Source organism: Pogona vitticeps, chromosome 15 (assembly GCF_051106095.1).
Source record: "Pogona vitticeps strain Pit_001003342236 chromosome 15, PviZW2.1, whole genome shotgun sequence".
NCBI lineage: Eukaryota > Metazoa > Chordata > Lepidosauria > Squamata > Agamidae > Pogona > Pogona vitticeps.
The window spans coordinates 13839262-13865732 of record NC_135797.1 but is presented as its reverse complement, the minus strand read 5'-3'; the positions used below and the strand labels follow the sequence as shown (position 1 = coordinate 13865732).

At 52.8% G+C, this 26471-nt stretch overlaps 2 protein-coding genes across 4 annotated transcripts in view; one reads left to right on the top strand and one right to left on the bottom strand.

Annotated features, from left to right (window-relative positions):
* MEX3A (mex-3 RNA binding family member A) overlaps positions 1-6334 on the bottom strand; it is a 30379-nt gene extending 24045 nt beyond the window's left edge. The window contains 3 exon segments of the mRNA XM_078382132.1: positions 5626-5796; positions 5799-5838; positions 6089-6334. Coding sequence (XP_078238258.1) covers positions 5626-5796; positions 5799-5838; positions 6089-6334 — 457 coding nt within the window.
* Positions 6335-7479: 1145 nt separating this feature from the next.
* Positions 7480-26471, top strand: part of LMNA (lamin A/C) — a 67150-nt gene continuing 48158 nt past the window's right edge. The window contains exons 1-4 of one of the 3 annotated variants that reach the window (XM_078382131.1): positions 7480-9325; positions 12353-12447; positions 14707-14982; positions 21090-21153. Coding sequence is in view for 1 of the 3 variants with exons in the window: in XM_072983959.2 (XP_072840060.2) it covers positions 14899-15187; positions 21090-21153 (353 nt within the window). In the remaining 2 variants the exon portion in view is untranslated. Of the gene's footprint in view, positions 9326-12352; positions 12448-14706; positions 15188-21089; positions 21154-26471 lie in introns of those variants that run through there. The other 2 variants (XM_072983959.2, XM_078382130.1) reach the window with 2 other exon arrangements.

Here is a 26471-nt window from a genome sequence, read left to right as displayed (position 1 = left end):
CCACCACCCAGAATGGGTAAAAAAACAGATAGATAGATATGATTGATTGATTGATTGGACTACAATTGGACCTACTCCTGGCTAGGAACGCAACCAGGACCTTGTTCATTAGATGCCATTTAAGAAGTATGTTGTTTCAGTCACACAAAGATAAATTGCCACAAAGGGTTCTGGCCCTATTTTGTAAAGGAAGCTGCTCCAAGGGGCCACCGTCTGGGATTCTTTCTTCCCAAAACCTTCAAGCCCTCACAAAGGCTTCTTGCCCCCATTGCACCTTCTCAGGATGCCCCCCCCCCAAAACAGTCCTCAGCAACAGCACCTTATACCAAACGGGCTCCTCACTTAGTGAGGCTTTGAGTAACCCCATTGACATCCATGGGAGTTTCACAAGCATGATTCTCTTTGCCCTCGATTCCAAAGGGGTGATGGGTGGGTGTGACCTAAGACACCTTTGCCAAGTACACAAGCAGATTCGCACATGTGCAATGTCTTTTTCCAAGCAAAAATATAAATGTTTGCTGGCTGAGGCAAGGCTCCCCATCTCTGACGACGCGGGCTTACAATCCTTGAAAGCTTAGGCCAAATAAATCGCATTAGTCTTCAAGGTGTCAAAGGCCCTTTGTGTTTCCTTTGGGCTCCTCTTGTAATGTGGTGGTGGAGAAGCAAACTCCACTGTTAGGCAACAACATCTAGGTTGAGGCCCACCAGGGATGCACAGAAACATGCAAGGTTCGAGTCTCTTTATCAGGCTAATAAAGGAAAATTACTTCCTCTTTGCAAAAACAAAAAGAGGAGGGAAAACTAGCATGTCATAGGATTTTTCCCTTTATAAACAAGGGATTCTTTAAAGAGACAAAAGGGTTATTTTTGCATGTTGAACCATGAAGTTCAGAATGTGGGACACCACCTTTTCTCTTATGCCCAACCCAAAATTTTCAGTCCAGCCCAATGCACCCCTTATTTTGCATTAAATCCAAGCAGAAGGGGGAGGGGTATGGAAAGATTATTTCATCAGAAGGCAGCGAAAATAGGGGAGGACCGATCTTAGTGGTACTGTACCAGTCAAAATGCAGTGTGCACCAGGGTTGAGAAGAATTAGGGTCCAAGATCAGCCTGAACGCAACATGGCAGTCCAATTAAAGAATTAAGAATTAAACAGATGCTTCCCTTCAGGTTATGCCTTTACTGTACTTGGTGATCTTTGAAAAACTCCACAACTCAAGGAGCCGAGGTTGTTTTTGTTTTGCTATGATTAAGGCAATAACACTGCTGAAATTGGGGTAATCCTAAATTTCCTTCAGAGGAGGGCTGTAGGGGATCCAAATGCAACTTTATTCTGTATGGTGTTTTTTTCTTTCTCCCGAAAAAGAAGTATAGGGCAGGCCTCTTGGCTATTCCTAGTGATAATCAACTCCCTTGCCCAAGTGCTTTGAAGGGCAGGCAGTGTAAGAGTGGGTGAGCCAGTCAGTATAGAGGCTTGTTACAGCCCCCCCCCCCGGCTGATTTAAAAGGGTCTTTAGCGATGTTTAGCCATCTTTAGCATGACATATACAGCAAACCCTTCTGGCGGTGTGTTCCTCAAATAGTTGTTGCTTTGACTGATGCGGAAGAAGACCACTTAAAACAAGAGCGAAAACATTGCTGTTTTTCAACTGGCGGCTGGGATTCCTTTTTGCCAAGTTGCCCACCCTGCTTTCACGACCCATAAAATGTTTGTTTCATCGCTGCCGGTTTCTCTTCTCCACCAACCTTTGCAATCCTCTTTCCCCTCCCACCCCCCCAAATCCTCTCCGAGGCCACTTGAGTGGTTGTGCCATCCCAGGTTCCGGTGGGCAAAATCCAACATGGAAGGGTTGCGCCAGCGGCCAGACAAGATGCTGCTGCTGTTGTGTCCCCGGGGTTACCCTGACGCTGACCCACACTCAACAAGAGAAGGGGGTGTGCGTGATTCCAGCCTGGTTGTACAGCAGCAAGGGGCTGGCAGAAAGCAAGGCTGTTCCATAGCAGAGAGGGGTGTGTGCGGGGAGTGTGTGTGCGCACAAATTTCCTGCCACTGTTCCCAGCCACAAGACATATTTAAGCACAGACTCTAGGCTGCCTGTGCATCAAATGGGCCACTCCCTCGATCCCTCTCGTTTTTGGCTTTCCCATGGAGAGGGATCCTTTTTCTGCACCACCCGGTACCCTGAAAACTGGGAAAGAGCACAGGCCCCTTGGATGGAAGCGGCGCTGATTACGTTGCACAACCTGGATTGGTCGGCCTTCCCACAGACGCCCAACGACAGGCCCCATGGAGAACAATGAGGCCGAGAACCCTTCCTTTCTTTGTTGAGATGTGGGGATATGGCGGAGGCTTCTTCTCCCAAGGCAGACCTTAGACACCTGGGCTGCCTCCAGCGCCTGCTCCCACCTGCCAGGACTCCCTTATGTACCCCTCTTTCTTTCTCTGAGTTCCAGCATTGTTTGGGGGTTTTTTGTATTTTTTTTTAAAAAGGGGGGGCGGGCAGGATGCGCAAGCAAACAAACTCAGAGATTAGGTTTTCTTTAATTTTTAAAAAGATCCCGAGAAGGTTTCGCAGACCCCCCCCCACACAAAGGATCTTAGGGTTACACATTTATTAGGATTGGAAACAGAAGGGAGGGCATCTCTCCCGCGCGCCCCCCCCCCCGTCGCCGCGCCCCCTCCCTCGCCCTGCCCGCCCAGCCCTGCCATTCTTCTGCCAGCTCCTTTCTCAGCGCATTGCTGTACACCACAGTGATCTCTCGGTACACACCCCCTTCTGCCTTGCCGAGTGGCGGCGGACCGGCAGGGTTACCCCGGAGAACACAATAAAACAGCATCTTGATGCAAAGCTGGACAGTCACTTCTCTTTTAGATTTTGCGGGGGGGGGGGGGAAGGGGACACACACACACACGCACACACAATTTCCAAAACAGGGACAATGCTGCTTTTGCGCGCGCGCGCGCGCACACACACACAAACACACCCGTCCCCCTTTCCAAGAACCTGGAATAATTAAACAAAGAGCGGGCCTCTCCATGCACCGCAATGCACCTCCCCGCAGGGTCTGACGCCTGCGCCACCCGCGTGGAGCACCTGGGCGAAAAAGGACCGGGTGGCCGCGGTGCGCCACCGGGGTGGACAATGGGAAACCGGCGGGGGGGGGGAGAGAAGAGAAGGAAGGAGGCGCCCGCCTTCCCTGGCAGTGGTCGCGCTCACACACCCCCTTCATGTGCCATGCGTGGTCGTTCCTTCCTTGACCGAGGTCGGGAATGAACTCAAAGTGACTTTGGGGACGGCTGATGGGTCCGGGGCGGGCGGGGGTGGATGGATGGGTGTCTCACAATCAGGTCAGGAGAGAGGGAGAGGCGCTGCTCCCCAGGGTCTGGGTTGGGGGGCGGCGGACAAGGGGCCGTCTCGATGCTGCAGGAACGCAGCTGGTGGGCCCCTAAGCTGGCCACGGCGCCCGTTCCATTGTTCTCCCCAGCAAATCGCGCGCCACCCCCGTTCCCCCTGCCCCAATTTCAGCAGCTTCATTGGGCATCTAAAACTCTGGGCCCTTTCTCCCCTCTCCCCAAGAACCCCGAAGCACCAACCTTCCCTTTCCACGCCGGATACGAATCTGCAGTTCCCAGACTTGCATGGCGAGGAGGTGCAATTGATATTTTTATTTACAACCACCATTTCCTCCATCCCGCGGCCTCCCCCCCACCCCCCAGCCACCAAGGCTAGGTCGTGGGCACCAGCGAGAGCTTAACACATGACAGGCAAGTATATCTGCACTTGTTTTAAGGCCCTGATGTGCAGCAGAGACCCCGTTGCATTTACTGAAGCACATACACACACAAAGAGAGAGGAGGGGGAAAGCGCGCATAAATAAAGCCAAAGCAGGGATTTTAAAGCCCAGGCGGCTCCTGGAAAGGCCATCCTCTCCCTGCCCCCCCCCCAATCACATGATTCCATAACAAGTTCAACTTCTATTAATCTGTTCTTGAACCTTTTTCCCCCCTTCGTCTGGCTTTCTGCGCACACCCACCCGCCACAGAGCGAGCGAGCGAGAGAACCACACCCCCTTCGACTTCCAGAAATGCGCCCAACAAAAGCCGGGGGGGGGGGTTGGCGGTGGGGTTTTGCGAAGCTTTTCCCACCGTCTCTCTTACACCAGCCCGAGGAAGGAGAAAAAGGCAACCCCCCCACCCCAACAAGCGCTTCAAAGCTAAGAATATAACCCTTTGGCAAACCCAGAGAGACACAATAGCCAGCTGGACACCATTCAAAGAAACAAGCGGGTGCCCACAAAGGCGGGGAGCTTCAGATCTTGCATAGCCATTTTTAAAAAAATTAAAAACCAGTCGTCTACTACATGCAGATAAGTCAGATTTCTACCCTGAATCCCCCACGATGAAAGAATTTCTTTTCTGTCCAGGGAAGAAGCCATTCATAACCTTTTGGACGGCTGGAGAGCCCAGGGGCCGTGAGGGAAGCTTAGGGTCCTGCTCCTTCGGCCACGGGGTTTCCGTCTCTTGCTTGCGCTGGGAGATGATGCCCAGAGGGAGGGGAAGGGGAAGAGGGGGGCCCACCTCCCGCTTCCACCCCCAGCCGGGGCCAGCATTCCTCGGGAGCTGCGGGACGGGACCTTCCTTCTCTAGTGGCCCTGGGACGAGGATTTGCACAAAGGAAGCCACAAAGAGGCTCGGCTGGGTGGATGGAGGACAAGGGGAGACCCCTCTTCCATGTCTGGGCCCTTCGGAAGGGCAGGTTCTCCTACAGGAGGGGAAGAGGAAAGTCGGGAAGGAGTGGGCGATGGGGGGGCAACAGGGGGAAAAGGAGCTTCGGGGTAAGCGGGTGAGGGAGGAGAAGAAGAAGGCTGGAAGGCCAGAGACCTCAAAAGAGAAAGTGGAACAGGCAGGACAGGACCGGAAAAGGTGTTTTTTTTGGGGGGGGGGAATCCCAGAGAAAGGGGGGAAAGGAAGGAAGTGGAGAGCGTGAAAGGGAGAAGAGATAGAGGAACAAAGGCGAAGAGAAAGAAAGAAAGAAAGAAAGAAAGAAAGAAAGAAAGAAAGAAAGAAAGAAAGAAAGAAAGAAAGAAAGAAAGAAAGAAAGAAAGAAAGAAAGAAAGAAAGAAAGAAAGAAAGAAAGAAAGAAAGAAAGAAAGAAAGAAAGAAAGAAAGAAAGAGGAAAGTAGGAGCCGTGGGTCCAGGAAGGATGAAGTGGGTGGGTGGGTGGGGGCTTGTTTCAGAAGTGGGGCGCCGCTGCTGGGAGTGAGACAGGAGAGCGGCTGGCTGCCCCTGGCCGGCGGCCGGGCCGTGGGTGTCCGAAGGGCCAGCGGGCCGGCGAGCGGTGGAGGCAGGCGGGGACCCTCCCAAAGCCCAGTGCCCGGGACTCCTTTCGCCCGGGGAGCACAAAGGAAAGAAGGAAGGAAAGGGGGGGGGGCGAGCTTCAGCAGGAGGAGGAAGCGGGGCGGCGGGGCCTCGGAGCAGACAAAGGAGCGGAGAAGAAAGGATGGTGGTGCTGGGGCGGGGGGGAGGACGAAGAGAGAAGGGGCGCGGGATGGGGCGCGAGCGGCCCCGGAGCCGAGGAGGCGCCCCGGCGGCCGGGATGCGCGCCCGGGCTGCGCTCTCACCTTGGCGGCCCACGATCTCGGCCACGTGCTCGGAGCTGGGCACCGGGACGCACTCGGTGGTGTTGGAGCTGCTCTTGAGGCGCAGCTCGGCTTCCTTGTAGAGGACGCACAGCTTGCCCGCCTCGGCGGCCGAAGGAGCCGCCGCCGACGGGGGCGCGGGCAGCGGGGGGCGGCGGCGGGCGGAGGAGGAGGCGGTGGCGGAGGAGGCGGCTGCTGCTGCTGCTGCTGCTGGGGAGGCGGCGGCGCCCCAGGGATGGAGGGGGTCTTGAGGCCCGCCTGGGAAGGCGGCGGCGGCGGCGGCGGCTGGCTGGCCGGGGGCGGCGGCTGCTGCTGCTGCTGCTGCGGCGTCGGGGGCGGCGGCGGCGGGGGGGCTGCTGGTGCTGCTGCCGCCGGCGGCCGGGTCGTCCCCGAGGGTGGCGGCAGCGACGGAGGAGGAGGAGGCAGAGGGGGCGGCGGCGGCGGCGGGGGGCGCGGCGGTGGCGCTGGCGGCGGCGGCTGCTGCTGCCGCGGCGGCGGCGGCGGCGGCCACGGCCGAGGGCTCGCCGAGCCCGAGCAGGCAGAGCTGGTCCAGGGCCAGCTGCAGCGCCCGGTCGTCCTCCAGCAGCGCGCGCTCCTTGCCGCCCCCGCTGCTGCTGCTGCCCGGGAAGCAGCCCAGGTCGCCGAAGCCCCCGTTCCGTTCCATGATCCCGGACACGACCAGGCTCGGCATGGCGAACAAAGGCTGCCGAGAGGAGGAGGAGGAGGAGGAGGAAGAGGAGGAGGAGGAGGAGGAAGAGGAGGAGGAGAGGGGGCTGAGGGGGCGCGGCGGCGGCGGCGGCGGCGGGATGGCGGGCACGGGGTGGGGGGCGCGCAGCCCGGCGGCGGCGGCGGCGGCTCCTCGACTCGCTGCTGTTGCCGCCGCGGCCGCTGCTCGGCTGGGGAGGGGGCGGGGGGCGAGGAGGAGGAGGAGGAGGAGGAGGGGGCGGGGGGGAAACAAAGAGCCGGGGAGCGAGGAGGGGGGGAGGCACAAAGAGGGGCTGGAGTGGCGAGAGCGAGAGAAAGAGAGAGGGGGGCAGAGAGGGAGACCCCCCGCCCCCTCCCCTCGCTGGTCCTCCGCCGCCGGACGAGCCCCCTGGGCGCTCCCCTCGGCCGCGATCCCTGCTCCGTCACCCGATCCCCTCCCTCCCTCCCTCCCCAAAGCGGGTGGATCGATCGGGCTCGAGGCGCACCAAGATCCCCGCTCGCTCGCCCGCTTGCTCGCTTGCTTCCTAAAGGGAAGGGGGCGTGGAGCAGGAGAAAGAGAGAGCGAGAAAAGCAGCCGCCGCGGCAGCAACAGCAGCAGCAGCAGCAGCGAGAAGAGGGGAGGGGGCGAAAAGGAAGAGATCCAGCCCAGCGGAAAGCCCACCCAGCCCACCGCCCACCCCGCCGCGCCGCGCCTGCGGAACCCGCCTGCCCGCCGGCGGCGTCTCTTTGCGCCCTGAAGGCAGCCGGAGAAGGGGAGCCGAGCCCAAGCGCTGCCGCCGCCGCTGCGGCCGGGACTGGGACAGGGACTGGGATGGGGTCGGGGGCAGAGGGAGCGAGAAGAGCCTCTTTTGTCTTAAATGCCTTGGCTGCGGCGTGAACCTGACACTCTCAGCCGGAGGGGCCCGCGGGCTGATGGGGGATGTAGTTTCCCAGGCCAGGGCGCACCACACCCCCCTTGGCACGCTCGCTCGCTCTCTCGCTCTTTCTCTTTCCCTCTCTCCCTCTCTCTCTCCCTCTCTCTCTGCCTCTCTTGCGCTCCCGGCGGAGGGGTGGGGGCGGGCGGTGGGGTGGGGTGGACGAGGACCCGAAAACAGGGGAGAGAAGGAGGGGAGAGGGGGACGCGGGGTGGGGTGGGGAGAGAAAGAGAGACAAAGGAATGCAAGAAAGAGGCTTAAGGAGGCAGGGGGAGAAAGGAAATCGCCCCGGAGGGGTGGAACGGAGGCCGGGCTTGTGCGAGGGGCCCTTCCCGGCGCTCCTTTGTTTGCGCTCCAAGAAACGGACAGCCGAAGCCCCCTTGCCCGCATGAGCCTGGCCCACGGGCCCTCTGGCAGGCAGGGCCGCCTCCCTTCTGCCCCCCCCCCCAGCCTCTTCCGTCCTCACAACAGCCCCGCAAGGAAGATCAGGGGTGTCTGCCAGCAGGACAAGCCCAAGGTCACTTTGTGGAAGTTTCGTGGACCAAAAGGCGGTGATGGAGGGACCGGGGCTGGAGAGGCATCCCCGCCGCAGCAGCACCTGGGAGGAAGGGAGGCAAGAAGGCCGGCTGGCTTCAGGTGGGAGGGAGGAGAGCTGAGGGTGAGGCACGATGAGCAAGCCCATGACTCATCTCTTGGCACCCAGACAGAAGGGAGGCTAGCCCTCCTGGTCACACAAAAGCGCTAGGGAACTCACCGCCTGGGGGAGGGGAGGAACCCGCTGGCTTCTATGGGGAACCCCCCAGCCCCATGGAAGATGGGGCCACAGGTGAGTGAAGGCCTACGGGCGGGCTTCAACTCAGAAAGAAAGAGGCACCCACAACCTGGTGGCTCATGGAAGTGTAGAAGCAGCTGCTCTTCCATGGCATGCTCACATCGGTTGGTGATGTTTGAGTCCAAGGTGTGGCGGCGTCTTTCGAATCCACAAAGCTCTCCGGAAAACATCCAGACCTTTCTTACGCTTACGAAAAAGATACCCCTCCAAGCCTAGGAAGCAGGGCCCTGGCTCCTCGTCCTCTTCTCCACCTTCTTTGGCCTTTTGCTGCAAGATTTCCCCGCCATGTCTGTTTCTGTAAAACATACCCCCCCCCGGGTGCGTGCTTAGGGTCTGTCAACTCCCCCAAAAGATTTGGTCTCACCCACTGGCAAGTCTTTCAGAAGGGGCTTTGGTATTACACAGAGAGAGAGAGACAGACAGACACAACTCCTGTATCAGCTTATCATGATGTCACTTAGCTGGCTGCCTGCCTGCATTTTCCTAAAAAGCTTAAATAGTTCATCACAAAGTAATAGAAGGGTGGTGTTAGAAGGGGTTCCGGTGGTCAACGGGCCCAACTCTTTCCTAACTTTCCGATGGCACCACCACTGGCCTCCGGGCTTTCTCCATGTTCTGTCTCACCCCTTCTGTCCATTAAGATTGTACCTGGTTTGGCAATGGTACACGTGAAAAGCACCTGGGGCCTTAGGAGACCATAAGCCAACCGTGTGATGCGGGCGTGAAAAAGGCTAACACCACTCTTGGCTGTATCACCAGAAGAATAATGCCCTGTTCAACAGTGATTCTCACTCTTGTTTCTGGAAAAAGCGAGCACATTCCACGAAACCTCAGTGCTTTTGTCATCCTCTTCCTCCTCTTGTTCTTTTTGGGTTTCTGCTTTTGTTTCGTGTTCCTTGTTGATCTGGTCAAGAGAAGCCAGGTTGCTACTCTTATCTCATTTTGGTCTGACCTCACATGAAATCCTGAGTCCAGTTCTGGGCCTCCCAATTTAAGAAGGATATTGGACCAGCTGGAATGTGTCTGGAAGAGGTTGATAAAAAGTTTGGAGAACAGGCACTACGAGGGGTGGAGGCAGCTGGGCTTTAATTCAGCCTGGAGAAGAGTGGACAGGATAAGGATCTTCCGGTGTCTGGACTGCCTCCTGGAAGACCGAAGCAAGGTGTTTTCTTCTGCTCCAGAGGGTCGGACTCAAACCGTTGGAGTGAAATTACAAGACAGGAGAATTTGGGTGAGCATTAGGAAGGAACTTTATGAATGGTGGGAGCAGTCTGATAGTAAAACAGACTAACTCAGGACATGAGTTGGACAGTTTAAAACACACAGCGTGTGTATCGGGATGCTTCAGTATCGGGATGCTTCAGTAATGGATCTCCTGCTTCACCGTAATTGGACCAGTTGGTCCTTGAGGTTCCTTTCAGTAGAACCCGTTTCTGCTTCTGTGGTTCTAAAGCACAAGCAGAAGCTGCGGTGGAAATTCTCAGGAGTTGGCGGATCTGATACTAGCCAATGACACCCAACTGAAAACCTCTTCCCCACCAAAATCCAAATAAGCACCTCAGAGAATGGAGACCCAACCTGTGCTAGGTGTGTGTGTGGGGGGGTGTGTGTCATGGTCCCTGCGAAGTCTCAGGGTCTCTCCTTGGAGGGGTATGTGTTTGTACATTTAAAACTAGCGTACAAGCTGTACCCGTTTCTGGAAATGTCTCCTCTGGCTATGGTGATGTATAACTTTTAGTTCACTCCTCTTTGAGTTACTGTAGTGAGCTGTGCATGGACCCCACTTGGAGGAGTTTTTGGAAACTTGGACGGGTCCAAAATGCAATGGCCAGACTATTTATTGACCAGGCACAATTACTGGGAGGAGTGCGAAGTAAAATTGGCAATTAAAAAAGAAAAGATCAATATTCAACTGCTGCCCTTCTCAAAACTCGAAGCACAGTGACATCAGGCACACCAGTTTTGGTCACCGAAAAAAGGAACTTGTCGATATTTGGTGGAACGCCTCCTCCCAACAAGGTCTACCCGGATCACCCGCGCGAGTCAGGAGGTGAGTGAGGAGCCTGACGCCGAGAGAGGCCCGGAAGGAGAAGACACGAAACTGGGCCTTCTCGGCGGTGGCTCCTTGCCTCTGGAACAATCTCCCTCCAGAGATTCGCGCGGCCCCCACGCTGGGCACCTTTAAAACCCAATTAAAAACATGGCTATTTATTCAGGCCTTCCCTCCAGCCAACTCTTGATTTTTTCTTACTTTTCCTTTTAATTTTTACTGCTGTTCTTGTTTGATTATTATGTATTTGTCTATGTTTTATTATTTGATTTTATATTTGGAAGCCGCCTAGAGTGGTCTGGTGGGCCAGATAGGCAGGGTATAAATTAAATAAATAAATAAATAGAATGGGAAAAGGCAGACAGAATAATCCAAGGAGTGGAGCAAGTCAGATCAGGAAGAAGCCACGTCAGTCTTGGGACGGTTTAGCTTAGAAGAAAAAGTGAGGAATGGGAGGACGTGGCGGAGGTGCATAAAATGATGGATCAGGTAGAGAAGATGGAAAAGGATTTCTCCACCTGACACCATATCAAAATCCAGTGGAGTCATTTGCTACAGAAGAGTGATGTAGCTTAGAAAAAAGGAAGGGCTTCTGCACACCCTGAGTCATTGGAGCTGTGGAACCCCTTGCCACAGGATGGCCACTAGTATGGATATGGCTGCCAGCCAGCCATATGCCATGTTTCCCACTAGAAATACACTAGTGCTGGTGGTTGCCACTGCTGTGGTGACCTGGCAGAGCCCCCTCCCGTCCACAACAGGTATCCGTGTAGCAAACAGGCCTGTAATAAGGAGTCACGTCGTGGACTACCCCCATAGCAGATGAGCCTCTTGGTCTGCTTCATATGGCTGTCCACCGAATGGTAGGATTAGAGGGCTGCCAGCATGCCCAGGGGTCAGCTAGCCCACCCACCCACCCCCCGGTTATCCCTGATAGATAACTAAATACATCACTTGTGTTGTGTCGTAACAACTCCCAGTGTGCAGTTATTTCTTCTCTCCACTGTACATGTTAAGGCTGATCTGGTCTTTCAACCTGCGTTCATAGATGGTGTTTATTTCCTTAATTTATATCCCATCTTTCTTACAAAGCAGGCCACTCAGTCTGATTAGAAGAGGGAAGGAAATGGCAGGTACAGTAAAGATCCTTTAGGCTAAACTCAACGGCTATTTCCAGCTAAAACAGACTCTGGGGCTTCCCTAAGAGCAGACTCGCCAAGTCTTCTTCGTTCTGTGGGCCAACTGGGGTGAACGACTGATTCAGCCCAGTTTTCAAAGATGTGTTTTATCTCTTTTCATCCCATCTCGGGAAAAACTAAGCCCATATATTTTCTTGGCTTGGGCAAAGGGGCCTCTCCTTCTTCTTCAGGTTGCCTGCCTGGGACCGTGGCAGGATTCTTCATGATGGCTGTGAAAGATGGTCCCTGCTTTTCTAGATATTTTCCCCTCCTAATCCCCAGCGGGTGTGCAGGATGAATGGGGCAGCTCCAATCCCACCCACCCCTTGTGCCGAAGAAACCATGTTTAGTCCTTAATGGGCCACAGCACTCTTTATTGGGGGGGGGGGGGATGGTGCTTGTTTGTCTCTCTCTGTGTGTGTGTGTGTGTGTGTGTGTGAGTGGGGCAAGAGAGAGAGAGAGATCCAAACTTAAGCCAAGAAGCCCAGTGAGGAACAATGCAGGAGTATGAAAGAGCGAGACCCACACTCTCCCCATGGAGGCCTGGTCTTTTAACAGGGGCAAGAACGATGGGATGTGGAGGGGAGGGAGAGAGAGGAAAGGACCGGTTTGTTCCTGTTCCCAAATACAGAGCGCTAGGAAAGATATGGGGAGGGGGGCAGAAGGGGGAAGCTGGTCTTGTGTGTGGGTGTGTTTTTTTCTTATTGAAATGAGGGGGTGACTGGGGGAGGGCCTCCTGTTGTCTCTGGGAGGCATCGCCCCCCTTTCCACCCCTGTCTGAGTCAAAGCAGATGTGTCTCCCATGAAATGAGATTGTGTGAGCTCATGGAAGGACAAAGACAGGGGGGGGGGGGGAAGGACAGGAGTGGTGGTGGCGGTGGCGGAAAAGACCCCCATAGAGTCTCTGTTCACTGGTGCAGGGCCTGGCAGGAGCAACCCAGCCTTCTTCTCCTTCCCAGATGGGGAGGGAGCGATGGGACCCAGCACCATCCTCTCTCCTTCACTGGCTTTCCCTTTCCTTGGCTTTCAGGAGATCTTCTCTTGCCTTCCCTTGGTTGGTTTTGCAAACTCGAAAGACCACAGATAGTCAGAGGCCTTTTAGCCACCAGCCTTTCCTTCAGCAAGGTAAGACACCCTCTCTCTCTCTCTCTCTCTCTCTCTCTCTTTCTCAATTGCTCTGTGCAACTTTTTGCTTGTGTGGTGTCAGAGCAGAAAACGCATTTTATTTTCCGCAGGCATGGGGTGGGCTGGGGCGAGAGATGTGTGGCACTTTTCAAGACGGACAGAGCTATTTTAGCCTGCGTTTCCCAGGGTTGAGAATCTCCTTTGGATGCAAGAAGTATAGAGTCCAGGCCTGTCTGTTTATATGCACAACCGTTGTGAGGGAGAACGAAATGCAATGCAGAAAATGAAGATATTTATTTATATTGCGCTCCACACCACCGTGCATTCCAATAAAATCAATATGTACAGACATGCAACATTTAACCACAACCTTAATATAATGCATATCTGAACCTGCACATCAGCATAAAACTCCTCAAAATAAGTAGTTATCAAAAAGAAGAAACCAGCTGCTAAAAACGGGTCGTGTCGGTGGAAACACTGTTTGTGGAGTTTCCCAGAGGTGGATGGCATTCCAACCTGCTGGCTCTAGTAAGCTGGCGCTGGGCACCAACCCTTGAAGAAAAGAGAGCAAACGTCCCTCACAGTGTCTTAAAGGGGGGGGGGGTGGAGAAACAGAGAAATCAGTGTTTCTTTGAGGTGCAGAAATACTTTGCTTTGATCTATTAAGCTCACTGGTGGGGTTCTCTGTGAGTGCCAGCCATTCACTTTTGGGGTCTCTGAAAGGCAGGTGGGCATTTAGTGTAGGGTGTATGTGTAGGGGGGGGTCACGGGCAGTCCTCTGAGGCTGTCTTTATGGTCTCCAGAAGCCCCAGCATGGAAGGAAATGATATCCATTCTTGGAAAAGTGATGGCTTTACAATAAAACTGGATGCAGAACCCCTTGGCACCCCTCTCCCAAATGAATCTGGAAGTACATGGCCTGCAAGATTCAGTCTTGATTTGTATTTCTTTCTTTTAAATGCTGGCTCCTTTTCAGGGCTGGTGTGCGAACCTTACAGGGCTAACCCCCCCCCCCCTTTCTAAAGTGACCACCTTGAGGTAAGGTTTAATCATTCGAAATTCCAAGAGCTGTGCTGGAAACATATAACATCCTCACAAATATAAGCAACACCAGAATTAGGTAGTACCGTTCTTGGGCCATTGAAAGATGAGCTTTTTGAGTCACACAGAACTTCTCAGTTCGAAGATCACACATCGGCTGGCTTGGTGAAGAGTCTTGCAGGATTCAAAAGCTCACTTCATTCAATAAAGATCTCAGTCAATCCTGGTTTTGTTCTCTTGCAGGTGGAACCACACAGCTGCTTTCCTTCCTTCCTTCCTTCCTTCCTTCCTTCCTTCCTTCCTTCCTTCCTTCCTTCCTTCCTTCCTTCCTTCCTTCCTTCCTTCCTTCCTTCCTTCCTTCTTCTTTTCTTTAAAGTTAAATTTGTCAAAACATAACCCAAATACACAATCATTCCCTGAACAATACAATTTAAAGTAAGTTCCCGCTGGAATAAATTTATAGTGTGCCTTTGGAGACTAGCAGGGCAGGGGGGAGTTGCAGAGGGAGGGTTAGGAGAAAAGGGGATATGCAATATTTTACGGGTGCTGGTAAATTGGTGACACATGCACCCACCCGAAAGATGTTTTTGGACATTGGAAGGGGGGGCTGTACATGCACAGTGTTTAGGACAACTGGGGTGGACATAAAAAGGGACTGGGGTGAGGACAGGGGGCAGCTTTCTTGGTCCCGCGTGATAGACCCGCATGCAGTTCATGGCTGATGCTGGACACCAGTGCTTGCTTAGAGGCCCCCGGGGACAATTGGGCCCCTCTGCCAGTCACTGCCCCCGCCTCATCCCATTGTCTTCAAGTGGTTCTGATCCCATAGGAAGAGAATTTGCAGGAAAAGAAAATGCAGGAGAGTGTTCCCACCCACAGCCAGTCCTTGGCCAAGCAGGTTGGAGAGGCTGGCTGCTTTACCTCTTCCTCCTTGGATCTGACCCTCTGGTTGGTCTTCGGTTCTGCCTCCCCCCCCACACACTCTTGCTCTGCCCTGGCCTTGCTTCCTGTCTCCCCCTCGGGAACTGTCTAGGGCTGAGAGCCGACCCAAAGGGCTCAGCCATCACTCGAGCTGGGAAATCACATACGAGGGATGGGATTGCCTACGTATAACTCGTTTATTTAAACAACTGCAGGGAAACCGAGACCTGCACCCGTGTGTAGACAAGAGAAGCATCAGTTTCTTAATCCATTTGTTTGGTCTTTTTCCTCTAGAAGCATGACCAAGAGCACTCAAGAAGTGAGGTCTTGTCTGCCTTGGGCGACGGAAGGCGAGGTCCAGGACGCCCCCCCCCCGGGAAGCTTTCGGAAGGGGGATATTTGGCGTCTTGGGGCAACGGTGGCCCCAACGGACCGACCTGTGGACAGAAGACAGACAGACAGGCACCGGGCAGCTGCTGCAAAATCATGAGAGGAGAGGAGGATAAAGCCAGTGGGAGAACTGGCGCCAGCTTTGTGATCCCAGTGGATCTTGTCCTCTTTGTATTCCAGGTAAGCTCAAGTTTCAGGCTCAAGGTAATTTTGCTTTCTCTCTCTCTCTGTCTGTCCTTAGACGGCAGGCTCAAGAAGCGAGAGCCACTGCGAGGGGAGTCACACCTGGGGGAGCCCAGGGGTACAGAGACATGGCTTGCTTGTTTTGCTTCTTCCTCTGCTGTCCTCCCGCCCCTCCGCTTTCCTCCAGGGAGCTCACCGTCAGGTCAGCCACCATCTTCTTTCTGTGCACTCTGAAGTTTTAACTTGTAAGCCACCCAGTGCAGGCTTTGCACTAAGGCAACGGTATATAAATCAAATCCTTCAATAAATATGATACTTTATCTTAAAAAAAAAACCCTACTCTGTGAGGTAGGACACGGTGGAGAGAGGGACACACCAGATCAGTCAGTGTGTTGCATGGCCAAGGCAGAGGGTGGGGATTTGAACGCAGGTCTTCCGAGTCCTACTTTAGCATGTTAACTATGATGCCCAAGGATGACCCAGGCTTAGCCCTCTTTAGCTCCCACTTTCAGGTGCTCTCAGGGCAATGATGGGGCTGCTGTGTAAAGGTGCCCGCCACATCCTAGGCTATGGGGTAGTCATCTCTTCACATAAGGAGTTAAAATCTGCACATTTCCCAGTGAGAAACCTCTCAGGAGCATCTCTGCGCAGACAATGCCATTTGCCCCGCTGGGAGTCTGGAAGTTGGGGGGGGGGGGGAGAGAGAGAGAGACACACTACGGCCAACACCAGAGGAGCCCTCGGGGTTTGCGTGGTGCCAGGGGTGGAAGAGGCGCCAAGAAAACAAAGAGGTGGTACCAGGGGGGCTCCGTCCTTCATAGCAAAGTGTGTTTACATCTCCTTGCCATTGTAAAGAGACAGAAACAGAGACCAGGGCCTTTGGGGATGGGGCGGACAGGTAAATGCCGAAGGGTGCCAATAAAGCCATCTCCAGGGATGATCCCTAAGGAGGTGGGCCAAACTTCTGACTGGGGTAGGAGGCAGCTTTTCTGCAAGAGAGGAAAACTTTCCTAACAACGTAAGGGCCAGACTGGAGGGGATTCCGTGCTGGATCTGGCCTCAATTGATGCTATTGAGAAACAAAAAGGGAACGGGCTAAGTTTAGCCCGGAGAAGACAAGACTGAGAGAACGTCTCATAGCCCCCTTTGAAAATCTGGAGGGCTATCAAGGAGAAGACAGAGCTTGCTTGTTTTCTGCTGGTCCAAAGAGGATGCCCCCCTCCCCAAAAGTAATGGGGTTCAATAAGAGCAAAAGCACAGCAAAAACAAAATGTGCCCCATCGTCCTTCAAGCTGTCTCTGGGCGGTTTACAATTCAGTTACGTACACAAGCTAAACACTGGCCCTCCAACAGCAAGCTGGCTACTCCGTTTACCAGTCTTGGAAGGATGGAAGGCTGAGTCAACCCGGATCTGGCTACCTGAGAGCCTGCCAGGACTGAGTCTTCAGCAACAGGACTGCAGTTCAACCCCTGCGCCAAGAGGCTCTGTAAAACATGAGGAGGGGGGAACGTGCAGCAACAGCCGTAGTGGAATGGAATTGAGTTGTGGCATCTCAGAGGTGGAACGGCCATCCTGTCAGGGCTGCTTCAGACGAGACGACCTTTGCGGGCCCGCCACAGTTCTACGATGGCTGATCTGTCTCCGTTGAAGGCTACTTCCTAAGTTCCCCAGGTGTTTCCTAGAGAACAGGACTTCTTCTAACAGGAGAGGGGCAAGGCTGATCCCTTTATGGGTCCTGTTTAGAAATAAGCCGTCGGGCTTCGAGATCGTTTCTTTATTTAGAAATAATTGGAAAGAAATCATGGGCCACCCCCATTTAGGCATTAGGCAAACGTTCCCCATGAGAGGGAAGGAAGCTTGTAGACTGTCAAGATGATGGGAATGGAGACTTGGAAGGATGATGGCCAGTTCAGTGCCAGTCCAGTGCCAGAGGAGAAAGAGAAGAGAGAGAGCGTGAGAGAGAACACAGAGCATCTACCCTTTAACAGGCCTGGTGCACTTGGCACTTGTTATAAATCACACCCACTTGGCCTTATTGATTTATAAATGGTGGGTGAAAATTGCTCGGTCATCTTGCGCTCCCGCCCTCTTCTTCTCTTCCTCTCTCTTCCGGGAGTGAGGAAAAAAAAGCACTCGTGGCTCCTGCCACCTCTGCCACTTCTGGGAAGGCATCCCAGACCTGGCCCCGGGGAGGCTCCTGGGAAGCGAGGCGATGCCACGAGAGAGATCGCCCCTTAGAGAGGGAGAGGCGTTCTCCTGGTCTGCCCCGAGCCAGCCGAGAACAGCCGCTTTTGGGGACACAGCTAGATGCACCACCCGTGGCCAGGATGGCTGGGGGGAGTTTGACGTTGCAATCCCTAAAAGCAGTGCTGCCCCCCCCTCCAAAAAACACCCTCTGGTTCGATTGGGTCAAAAATGGGGTCACAAAACACCCAGAGGGGTGCATGGCCGGTCAGGAATGAGAAGCCAGGTCTCGTCCAGCGCTCTATCAAGCTGGCTCTCTTTGAAGGAGACAGGAAGAAGTGGCCACAGACTGTGCTGGGGGTGGTGGGGGTGGTGGGGTTCTGGGAATCGTAGTCCAACAGAGCCTCCGGGCTGAAGAAGCCTTCCTTTCTGAAAGAGAAGCCTAAATTGGTCTGCAAATCAAGAGAGTCACCGGCATCTTAGCTCTGAGTAACTTCCGTGGCCAGTTACTGCAGACGGACGGGCTTGAGCCTGCCTGTGTGTGTTTCCCTCTTTCCATTCAGAGGTTTCTAATCACCAGGCTTTGAAAGGCTCTCTGAGCGTAGACCAGCCTGCCTACGTCATGACCCCAGAGGACTCTCGTTCCAGACAAAAGTACTTTTCTTAGCTCCTAGCGATGGTTCTTGGGTAGCCTTCCTCCAGGAGGAGCAGGATTCAGCAAACCTTTTCCCTTCAGTAACACGGATTTGAATCTCTCTCTTTTTTGCTGAAAAGACGGAGAGCATGTGCCAGATATAAGACGGGTGACACCTCACATGCCTGCCGTTGGTGTGGGAAGGGTCTCGGGGGTCGTCCTTAGGGGACCCCAAGATGAATGTGAGTCAAGGCATGCTGGAGCCATCACAAAAAGCCAATGTAAAGAGAAAGAATCTGCCCTGGTCCAAGGATTTGAACGGGCCACTCCTGTTGCGCTTTGGTCAGCTCTCACAGTTGTGGGTCCAGTTGTGGGCACCCCTGTTTAAAAAGGACAGCGAGAAACTGGGACATGTCCAGATGGAGGAGACTAAAACAGTAAAAAAATATATATCTGGAAACAAAGCCGTGGGAATAAGTCGGGGGGGGATGCACAGATGCTGAAGGACTGAAAGAACTGGGCATGTTTAGCCCTAAGAAAAAAAGATGGTGAGGAGACAGGACAACACTTTCCAAGTCCTGGAAACGCTGCCCTACAGAGGAGGGGCAGGATCTGTTCCTGATCATCCCAGAGAGTGAGGCATCTAATAATCAGGAAAGCCAGATTTCTGAATATCAGAAACACTTCTCTCGTAACGGTTAGAGTGGCACGACAATGGAACCCCTGACTCTGGGGAGGTGGTGGGCGCACCGACGCTGGAGGCCTCCGAGGGAAAGCTAGGCAGCCCTCTGCCCGATCTGCTTTGGCTTGGATTCTTGCCTTGAGCAGCGGGTTGGGCTCAGTGGCCAACGAGGCCCCCTCCAACTCCATCGTTCTAGGGTTAACCTGGAGGAGAGGTGGTAAGACAGGTATTCCCAAATATTCCGAGGTCCGCTGCGTAAACCCATCCTCGTGGATCTCAACAGCAAGAAGGGGAGTTTTGACTCAGCCGTAGGCAGATTGCCCCTCCTGATGGGGAGATCCCCTTGACGCTGGGATGGATCCGACTCAGAAAGGGTGTGACTCTCGGTTCACAGAAGCTTTAGGCAAAATTACCGGGCTGTGGCTCTAAATCCTGCATCGGGTTTTATGCCTCCATCGGATAGGCTTGCCGGCTTCTGCCCCTAGACGAGAGCTCAGCCCTGGTGGCGTCACCCGGGGCTCTCCATGCAAGGGGTGTTTCTCTCCACCACCTAGAAATAAAAGGCCATCTGGCAGCCAGGGGGTTGTGGGGGGGGGGGGAAGGTGATCTCAGCTGGCCTGGGGAGGGGAGGGGAGGGGAGGAGAGGCATAAAGGGAGCTGTTCACTCCTCCACCCGCCTGAGGATGACTCAGCCAGCACAGAGAGAGAGAGAGAGAGAGAGAGAGAGAGAGAGAGTGAGAAAGAGCATCACATGAATGACATTCAAAACCAGACCCCAGCGGCTGGCCGCCTCCCTCCCTCCCTCCCCCTTTGGCAGAAGGGACTGGAGCCGCTTTGACTGCAACCTGGGCTCCTCCTGGCGCACGCACTCGGGGCCACCTGCCAGCAGCAGGCACCACCTGCCTGTCTCCCTAACCCCCGCCACCCCCTTTCCTTTGTTGGGTTGGAAGCAGAGGCCCAGAAGGGCAACTCATTTCCTTGAGGGAAGGAGGGCTGAGATGGCCGCTTCTCAGACCCAGGTTCGTGGAATCCTAGGGTTGCCAAGAGCCTCTAAAGGTCATCTAGTCCAGCCCCTGTTTCTGGTGCAGGAAATCCAGGTGACCCTCCAGCCACCATTTAAAAACCTCCGGCCAAGGAGAGGGAATCTATTCCATGGTCAAATAGCTCTCACTGCCAGGAAATTCTTCATAATGTTGAGCTGACATCCTCTCCTTTTTGGACTTTGAATTATTTATTTATTTGTTCTCATTTATAGGTGGCCTTTCCCCCCGATAAGGGGACTTGAGTCAGCTCAAAGTGCTAATTTTTTAAAAAATAATACAATACATTATACATTTAAAAATAATTAAAGTATAATAGTAATTAAAATGCATTCGAATGAGTCAAATCAGTAAAAACTTTAAAAACTCAATTTGAAAAACCCTGGCATTCAGGGACTCAGCAATGATTGTTTAAAAGCTGCCTGAAAAGGTGGGTTCTGCAGCCAGAGACCTAAACCACTGAACTATCCATCCAGACTGGTGCCGCCTCTCAGCATCCGGGGGAAGTTAAAGTGGTCAAGGACCTTTGAGACTTGCCCATTTTGATGCAGCTGGACAAGGTAGGGCTCAATGTGGAGCCCGCCCCACAGCTAAGAGTTGCTGAGCCTGCACTGACTGGGGCTCAAGATCAGAGGCCCAGCAGGAGGCAAAGTGGGAGACGGTGGGGAAAGGTTCCTCTTGGGGTTAAGAGCTTCCTTAGAAGAGGTGGTCTCCTCAGAGGAAAGTCCACAGGCTAAATCCTGCAGCCAAAATCCTACCTCAGAAGGGCAAGAGCACCAACACTCCAGCTATGAGAACTGTCCATTGAGCTTTATGATCCCAAGGCTGAGGCGCTGTAGATTCCTCTGCCTATCCAGACTTCACCCATAGAAGCTACTCTGTTGGGGAACAGGAAACCTATAAGGTCAATACAGTAGGACTTCCGTATCTGCAGGATCGGCATCTGTGGTTTCACTTATCCGTGGTCTTAAAAATATAAAAAACGCCAAACAAACCTAGAAATCTGCATTTTCATGATGTATTTATCAGAACTGGCCACTAGGGGGAGGCAGAGACCATGCTATGGATTCTCCTTGAAGAATTTATAGTGTGGTCTCTGCCTCCCTCTAGTGGCCGGTCCTGATAATACATGGTGGAAATACCTTTTTTTTCTAGATTTTATTCTTTTAACATGCTATGTATAGTGTGTTATTGTCTGCGGTTTTTCAGCACCTGAGCGGGGGAGGGCTTGGAGCGAATGCCTTGCAGATTCAGAGGTTCCATGTACGGCTCATCTGTGGATTTTGGAAGGCAGAACCCCGCAGACGAAATGCGGAGCAAAATTCTTGCAGGGCTAAGGCTCTGCTCGAGTCGATCTCCAGCTTGCCTTTGCAGAATCGCCCTGCTGAAAGCGGCAGACGTCTGCACGTGTGAAGGACCAGTGAATGTTGCCTTGCACAAAAATAAGGCAAAGAATGAACCACAAGCTGTTGTGTGAAATGGTAGAAGCAAAGAGGGTTCTGCCCTGGGGATTTTATTCTATTTTTGTTTGCTGATGCGCCTACCCGGGGTTTGTATCCACAGGGCGACGGCCACTGGAGGAGAGATACGAGGGACCTCCAAGAAAAGTCCCAGCTGCCAAGGAAAGGTGAGTTTTACGTCCTTGGAAATTTAAGATGCCATATTTTAGTCATATGTGGGTCCTAGGGGTTTTGGAGCCAGCCTGGAGCATGGGGGAGCCCCAGTCCATTTCCTCCCCCCCCCCTCCAAGGATATCAGTGTCGCAGTTTAGTTAAAATGGTCTGGAAGCACAGCTCTTGAATTTTATGCATTATCAGGGGGCTGCTCCCACCCTGCCGATGGTGGTGTTCATTGAATGGGTCTCTTTGTGTGGTGCAGAGGTTCGCACTTGGCACTTAGGCTCTGGGTTCGAGTCCTCCTGTGTCTGTGAAGCTTCTTGCTGGGCATCAGGCTGATCATACTTCCTTAGGCTGAGCTACCTCGCTGTGTTGCTGTGAGGATAAAGCGTGGCGGTGGAGGTGGAGAGCCTGAAGAAAAGGTGGGATAGCAAATCATTAAATGGGCTGAGAACTCTTTGCATGCTCGCCAAATAACAGGGTTCCCTGGCAAACTCATGGCAGTTAAAACAGATAATGTATAAAAGCATAATTGCAGAGGTGGTTAATTGTGGCCGTCCAGATGAGATTGGACTACAGCACCCATCTGCCCAAGCCAGACACCTGGTCTGTACTGTGTTTCCCCAAAAATAAGACAGGGTCTTATATTAATTTTTGCTCCAAAAAAAACATTAGGGATTATTTTCAGGAGATGTTTTATTTTACAGTTATGTCATCTTCTGGTTGCTGCACAAGGGTGGAGGGTGGGATTTCACTTCAATGGGGCTTATTTTTGGGGTAGGGCTTATATTGCGAGCATCCTGAAAAATCATACTAGGGCTTACTTTCAGGTTAGGTCTTATTTTGGGGGGAAACAGGGTAGGATTCTAGAAACTGCATCCCAAAGAAGTAAATTTTCCCCATGTCAGCTTAAAAGCTTGAACCTGCGATCTTGGGCATTTACCCGCACGCACGAAAGAAAGAGCGATTAACTGGCAAAGCGGAAGCCACTGCAACATGTATAGCAAAACACAAAAGAGGTTGTGGCACCTCTCGAATAAACAGATTTCTTTCGCCGTGAGCTTTCCTGGTTTATAATCCCAGTACGCCCGGGGGGTGGTGATGGCGGTTTGCAATCTGTTCATCTTTAGGGTGCCCACCGCAGTTTGGCACTTCCCGTTTTGATCTTTTTGTTCTGGGTGCCGGGAAATATTTCGGCGGCTTTCGTTGAACCGACAGCTGTCCGCTAGATGGCAGCCTTGCCCTCTTTTGCCTTCCACCCTTGGCCGCATCCTGCCAGGAAGTTTGGCCGGCTTTAAGCCAGAGAAACAGAGAGGGCAAAGTTCTTGTCCAGAGTAAGCATGCCCGCCTACCCGGAGGGGTGCAAATTTAAAGCAAAAATCCCCAGCATTTACATCTGTCTGCGTGCCTGGGGCCGAGTCTCCTTCTCTGTGTGCTGCAAGCAGACGTGGAGAACGTTAAACCCCAATCTCCCTTCTTATATTATTTAATCTTTCAGAAAGTTGTATTATGGAACTGGAAGCTAATGAGTAGCCCAGGAGGCCCCTGCACAGCAGGCCAAGATTCTTCAGGGAGGACGAATAGGTTTATGGTTACAATGCCAAATTTTTAATGTTGTTTATTTATTTTACGTCGTTGCTTCAGTCTCTTCTTTTTTTGTCAATTGTATATGACTTTCTCCAATAGGCTTGCAACCTCTCTGTGAAGGCTTACAAAAATGTCGGGGTGGTTTGTGTGTGTGTGTGTGTCTGTGTGTTTTGGCCCCGGGGGTGGGTGGGAGATAAAATATAGAAACGGAAGTATTGTGGTTTAAGGCGGCTTCACCCTCCAGCTTTACTACGGATGATTCTTTGTCAGGGACATCACCCAGACAGGGCTTTGAACCAAGGCTCCAAAATTTAGAGGGTGCAAAAGTCAACAGCTGGGAGGGCTTGGATGTGGCTGTTGGTACGGTTGTTGTTGTTGTTGTTGTTGTTGTTGTTGTTGTTGTTGTTGTTGTTGTTGTTGTTGTTGTGTGCCGGCAAGTTGCCCCCGACTCATGGTGACCCTAGGAATGAGCTGACTCCAAAATGTATTTCCTCAGTTGCGCTGCTCAGCTCTTGCAGACTCAAGCCTGTGGTTTCCTTTAGGGGGCCGATCCATCTTGCATGGGGGGTCTTCCTCTTTTCCTGCTGCCTTCCACCTTTCCCAGCAGGATTGCCTTCTTCGAGAGATAATCTTGCCTTCTCATGATCTGCCCCAAAGTAGGACAAATCGATTTCATCATCTTTGTCTCCCAGAGAGAGTTCAGGCTTGATTTTCTCTAGGACCCAGTTGTTTATTTTTCTGGCACTCGAGAGTATTCACAAAGCTCTCCTCCAGCCCCACCTTTCAAATGCACCCCCCCTTTTTTCTCCCCTCCTGGTACTGGAAAGTAGCAGACATTGTCCCGACCCTCTTGAATGCCTTCTCCTACTCTTTCCTGGCTAGAAGGAAACCTAAAAAAGCCCCCAATGTTACTCCTGATATATATGAGAGAGTGAGCATGAGAAGACCACATACTCCGTTTCATGGCATGCAGAGAAAGCAATGCTTAGAATACACAAGACACCTGATGGTCAATCATACCAAGTGCTTTTGATTCTTCAGATCATAAGGGCAGCCAAGGAAGGAAGGGAAAGCTGAAAAGGTGTAAATTATTTCTTTGTTTGTTTATTGGAAATCTTTTTACCCCACCTTTGCCCAAGGTCGCTGACATCATTAAAAAGTCAGCATTTAAAAGCTAAAAACAGTATGTGCACAAATACTTTAAAAGAACTGGTCAAATGCCACCCTCCATCAATAACACCTAAACCCGCAGACCGCCTTGCCCGGCTGGCCAGCTCCCCTTTCTGGCCTTGCCAGGCAAGGGTGAAGAGTGGCCAGTGGTTTCTCGGAATGGCTTGAAACTCGAACGGACGAGGGGTCACCTTTTGGCAATGTTTTCTTTCTTCGCTTCTAGTTCTGCAACACCCGTTGCAACAGGCCCATCTTCCATGTCATGCGGGTGAGCCAATAGCTACAGCAACAGGATGATGATGGTGGTGGTGGTGAATTCATCACTTTTGATTCTATGTGGTCACTCCCAGCATACAGAGAGAGAGAGAGAGAGAGAGAGAATAACATTCCCCATATGCAGATGTAAGGCCATTTTTGGAAACGGATGACAACATAAAAGCCAACGCTCTGTCAAGATGGATCAAGAGGGAGCTTTAAAAGATCCACCAAAGCAGGCCGGGTTCTTGGTTGGTCACTGGAAAAGCCATCCAGAACGGACCCCACCCTAGAGAGTTTGAGCGTGGGCCACTGCCCTTCCCGCGGCTGCATCGTGTGAATGACTCCGTTGGCACAAGCTCCTCGCGGGCCACACTTGGTGCTGGTTTTTGAGGAGCCCTCCAGGCTGAACGGTGCCCTGGAGCCACTAATGAGAGGGTGGGGAGAACACTCCTGCCTGGGTAGCCCTTCCCCAAAACTGTCGGTCTCGTCTTCCCCTTGGGGAGGATGTGTGTGTGTGTGTGTGTGTGTGTGTGTGTGTGTGTGTGTGTGTGTGTGTGTGCGCGTGTAGAGGAAGCCTAAAATGCTTTCCCCAAACACATGATGCTGCTAAGGAAGCATGTGAGGTGGCGTGTATCGAAAACCAGATGCTTTGGGGTTTCCCTGCCATCACCACGGAAACCACCTCAAAGAGCCAACAAAGCACAAAATCGCGGCTGACTCAGTCACTCCTCACGAAATTGAAATCAAGGCTCCGGCACTTTGTTTGCAAGGGGCCGGCCTGAAATTTATTTTTACGCTCATGGCTGATTTGGAAAAGAAAAGGAGCAAAGGGTTTTTGGTTTTGTTTTGTTTTAATCCACCAACAGCATGAGGACACCCCCAAAAACAAACTGGATCTAGTTTGAGGGGGGATTCCCTCTCAAAGACTGTACAGCGAGGCGTGTTGGGAGTATCAAAGCTTCAGTCCAACCTCAGCCCTCCTCGATCTGGGTGCTCTCCCCCCCAGTTTCGTTCCTGTGAAGAGCTTTCGGAAGAGTGGCTTGAGGCCAAAGCGTGCAACTTCGGGGAGATGCGATCCATAAAAGGAAGGCCTTGGTCTTCTTTTGAAAGTTTTTGTACCACTTTGTCCCCCCGGGCGCTCAGCTCCAAAGGTCTTAGCAAAGGCAACATGGAGTGTTTTTCTAGACCCTTAATTCTAGCACAGCGAGGGCCGAAACACACAAGATGAGCACTTTGTAATCAGCAGGATCTGGAAAAAGCCTAAGTCACCTTATTAACCACTCCTGATGGCTAGTCTCCAAAGAGTCGCCCTAATTTGCAGCTTGCAAAAGCTGTGAGTTGGACACCAGAGGATCATCACACTCCTTTTACTCTCCAAGTCACCTCTGTTCCTAATTGCAAAGCTCCCGATCTCGTCTGTTTGGCGCAGGGAGCCAAAGAACCCGAACCATGTGACATTTTTAAAAAGATACAACGACAATCAGACCTTTGGGGAGTGTAAATACCCCTGTTGTATAGCCGTCACTCTGGTCCTGGATTCAGTGGGGTGGCAGTCGGGGGGGGGGGGAATCTCTTTTAATGATTTGAAGATTTTTAACAAAAAAAGAAGGCAACATTCAAGAACAGAATGACTGAGCTTTGAAAAGAAGAAGCTCTTCTGGACTCTAGAGACGGGTGGTAATGCTGAGAGTTGAGGCACCGATTGATCCCACCGATTGAGGTGCTTGAGACTCTGAGACCTATAGACCTGTAGAGTTGGAGGGAGTCCCACGGGGTCATCTAGTCCAGCCCAGAAATGGAAGCGGCCTCTAAGGGCATCCGGTCCAACCCTTTGCTCTCTGCAGGGATCCAAATCAAAGGATATCTGCCGGGAGGGTCTCTAAATTTCTCTTGAAGGCCTCCAGGGCTGGCGCGCTCACCCACCTCTGCTCTAATAGGAAAGAGGTTTTTCCTGATATTCAGCCTCGGTCTGGCTTCCTGTCACTTGAGCCCGTTATTTCCGTGTCCTGCGCTCTGAGAGGCTCGAGAACGGATCCTGTCCCTCCTCTGTAGGACTTGCCTTGCAAGTCTTTGAAAAGAGCTGTTAGATCCAGCGGAGACCTACCACTCCCAATTCCGCCCTTCTGACCAGCAGAAAATAAGCTTGCACGGCCTTCCGCCTGGCGATACTTCACACCTCGGAGGGCGCCACCCGGCTCTCCACAACCGTTCCTCAGCTGGCTTGGCTTCCTGACTGGACAAGAATCCACAGTACAGTATCCCCAACTGGGGGATACTGTTCTGGGCAGAGGAAAGCGCTGGTGGGGAGAAGCTC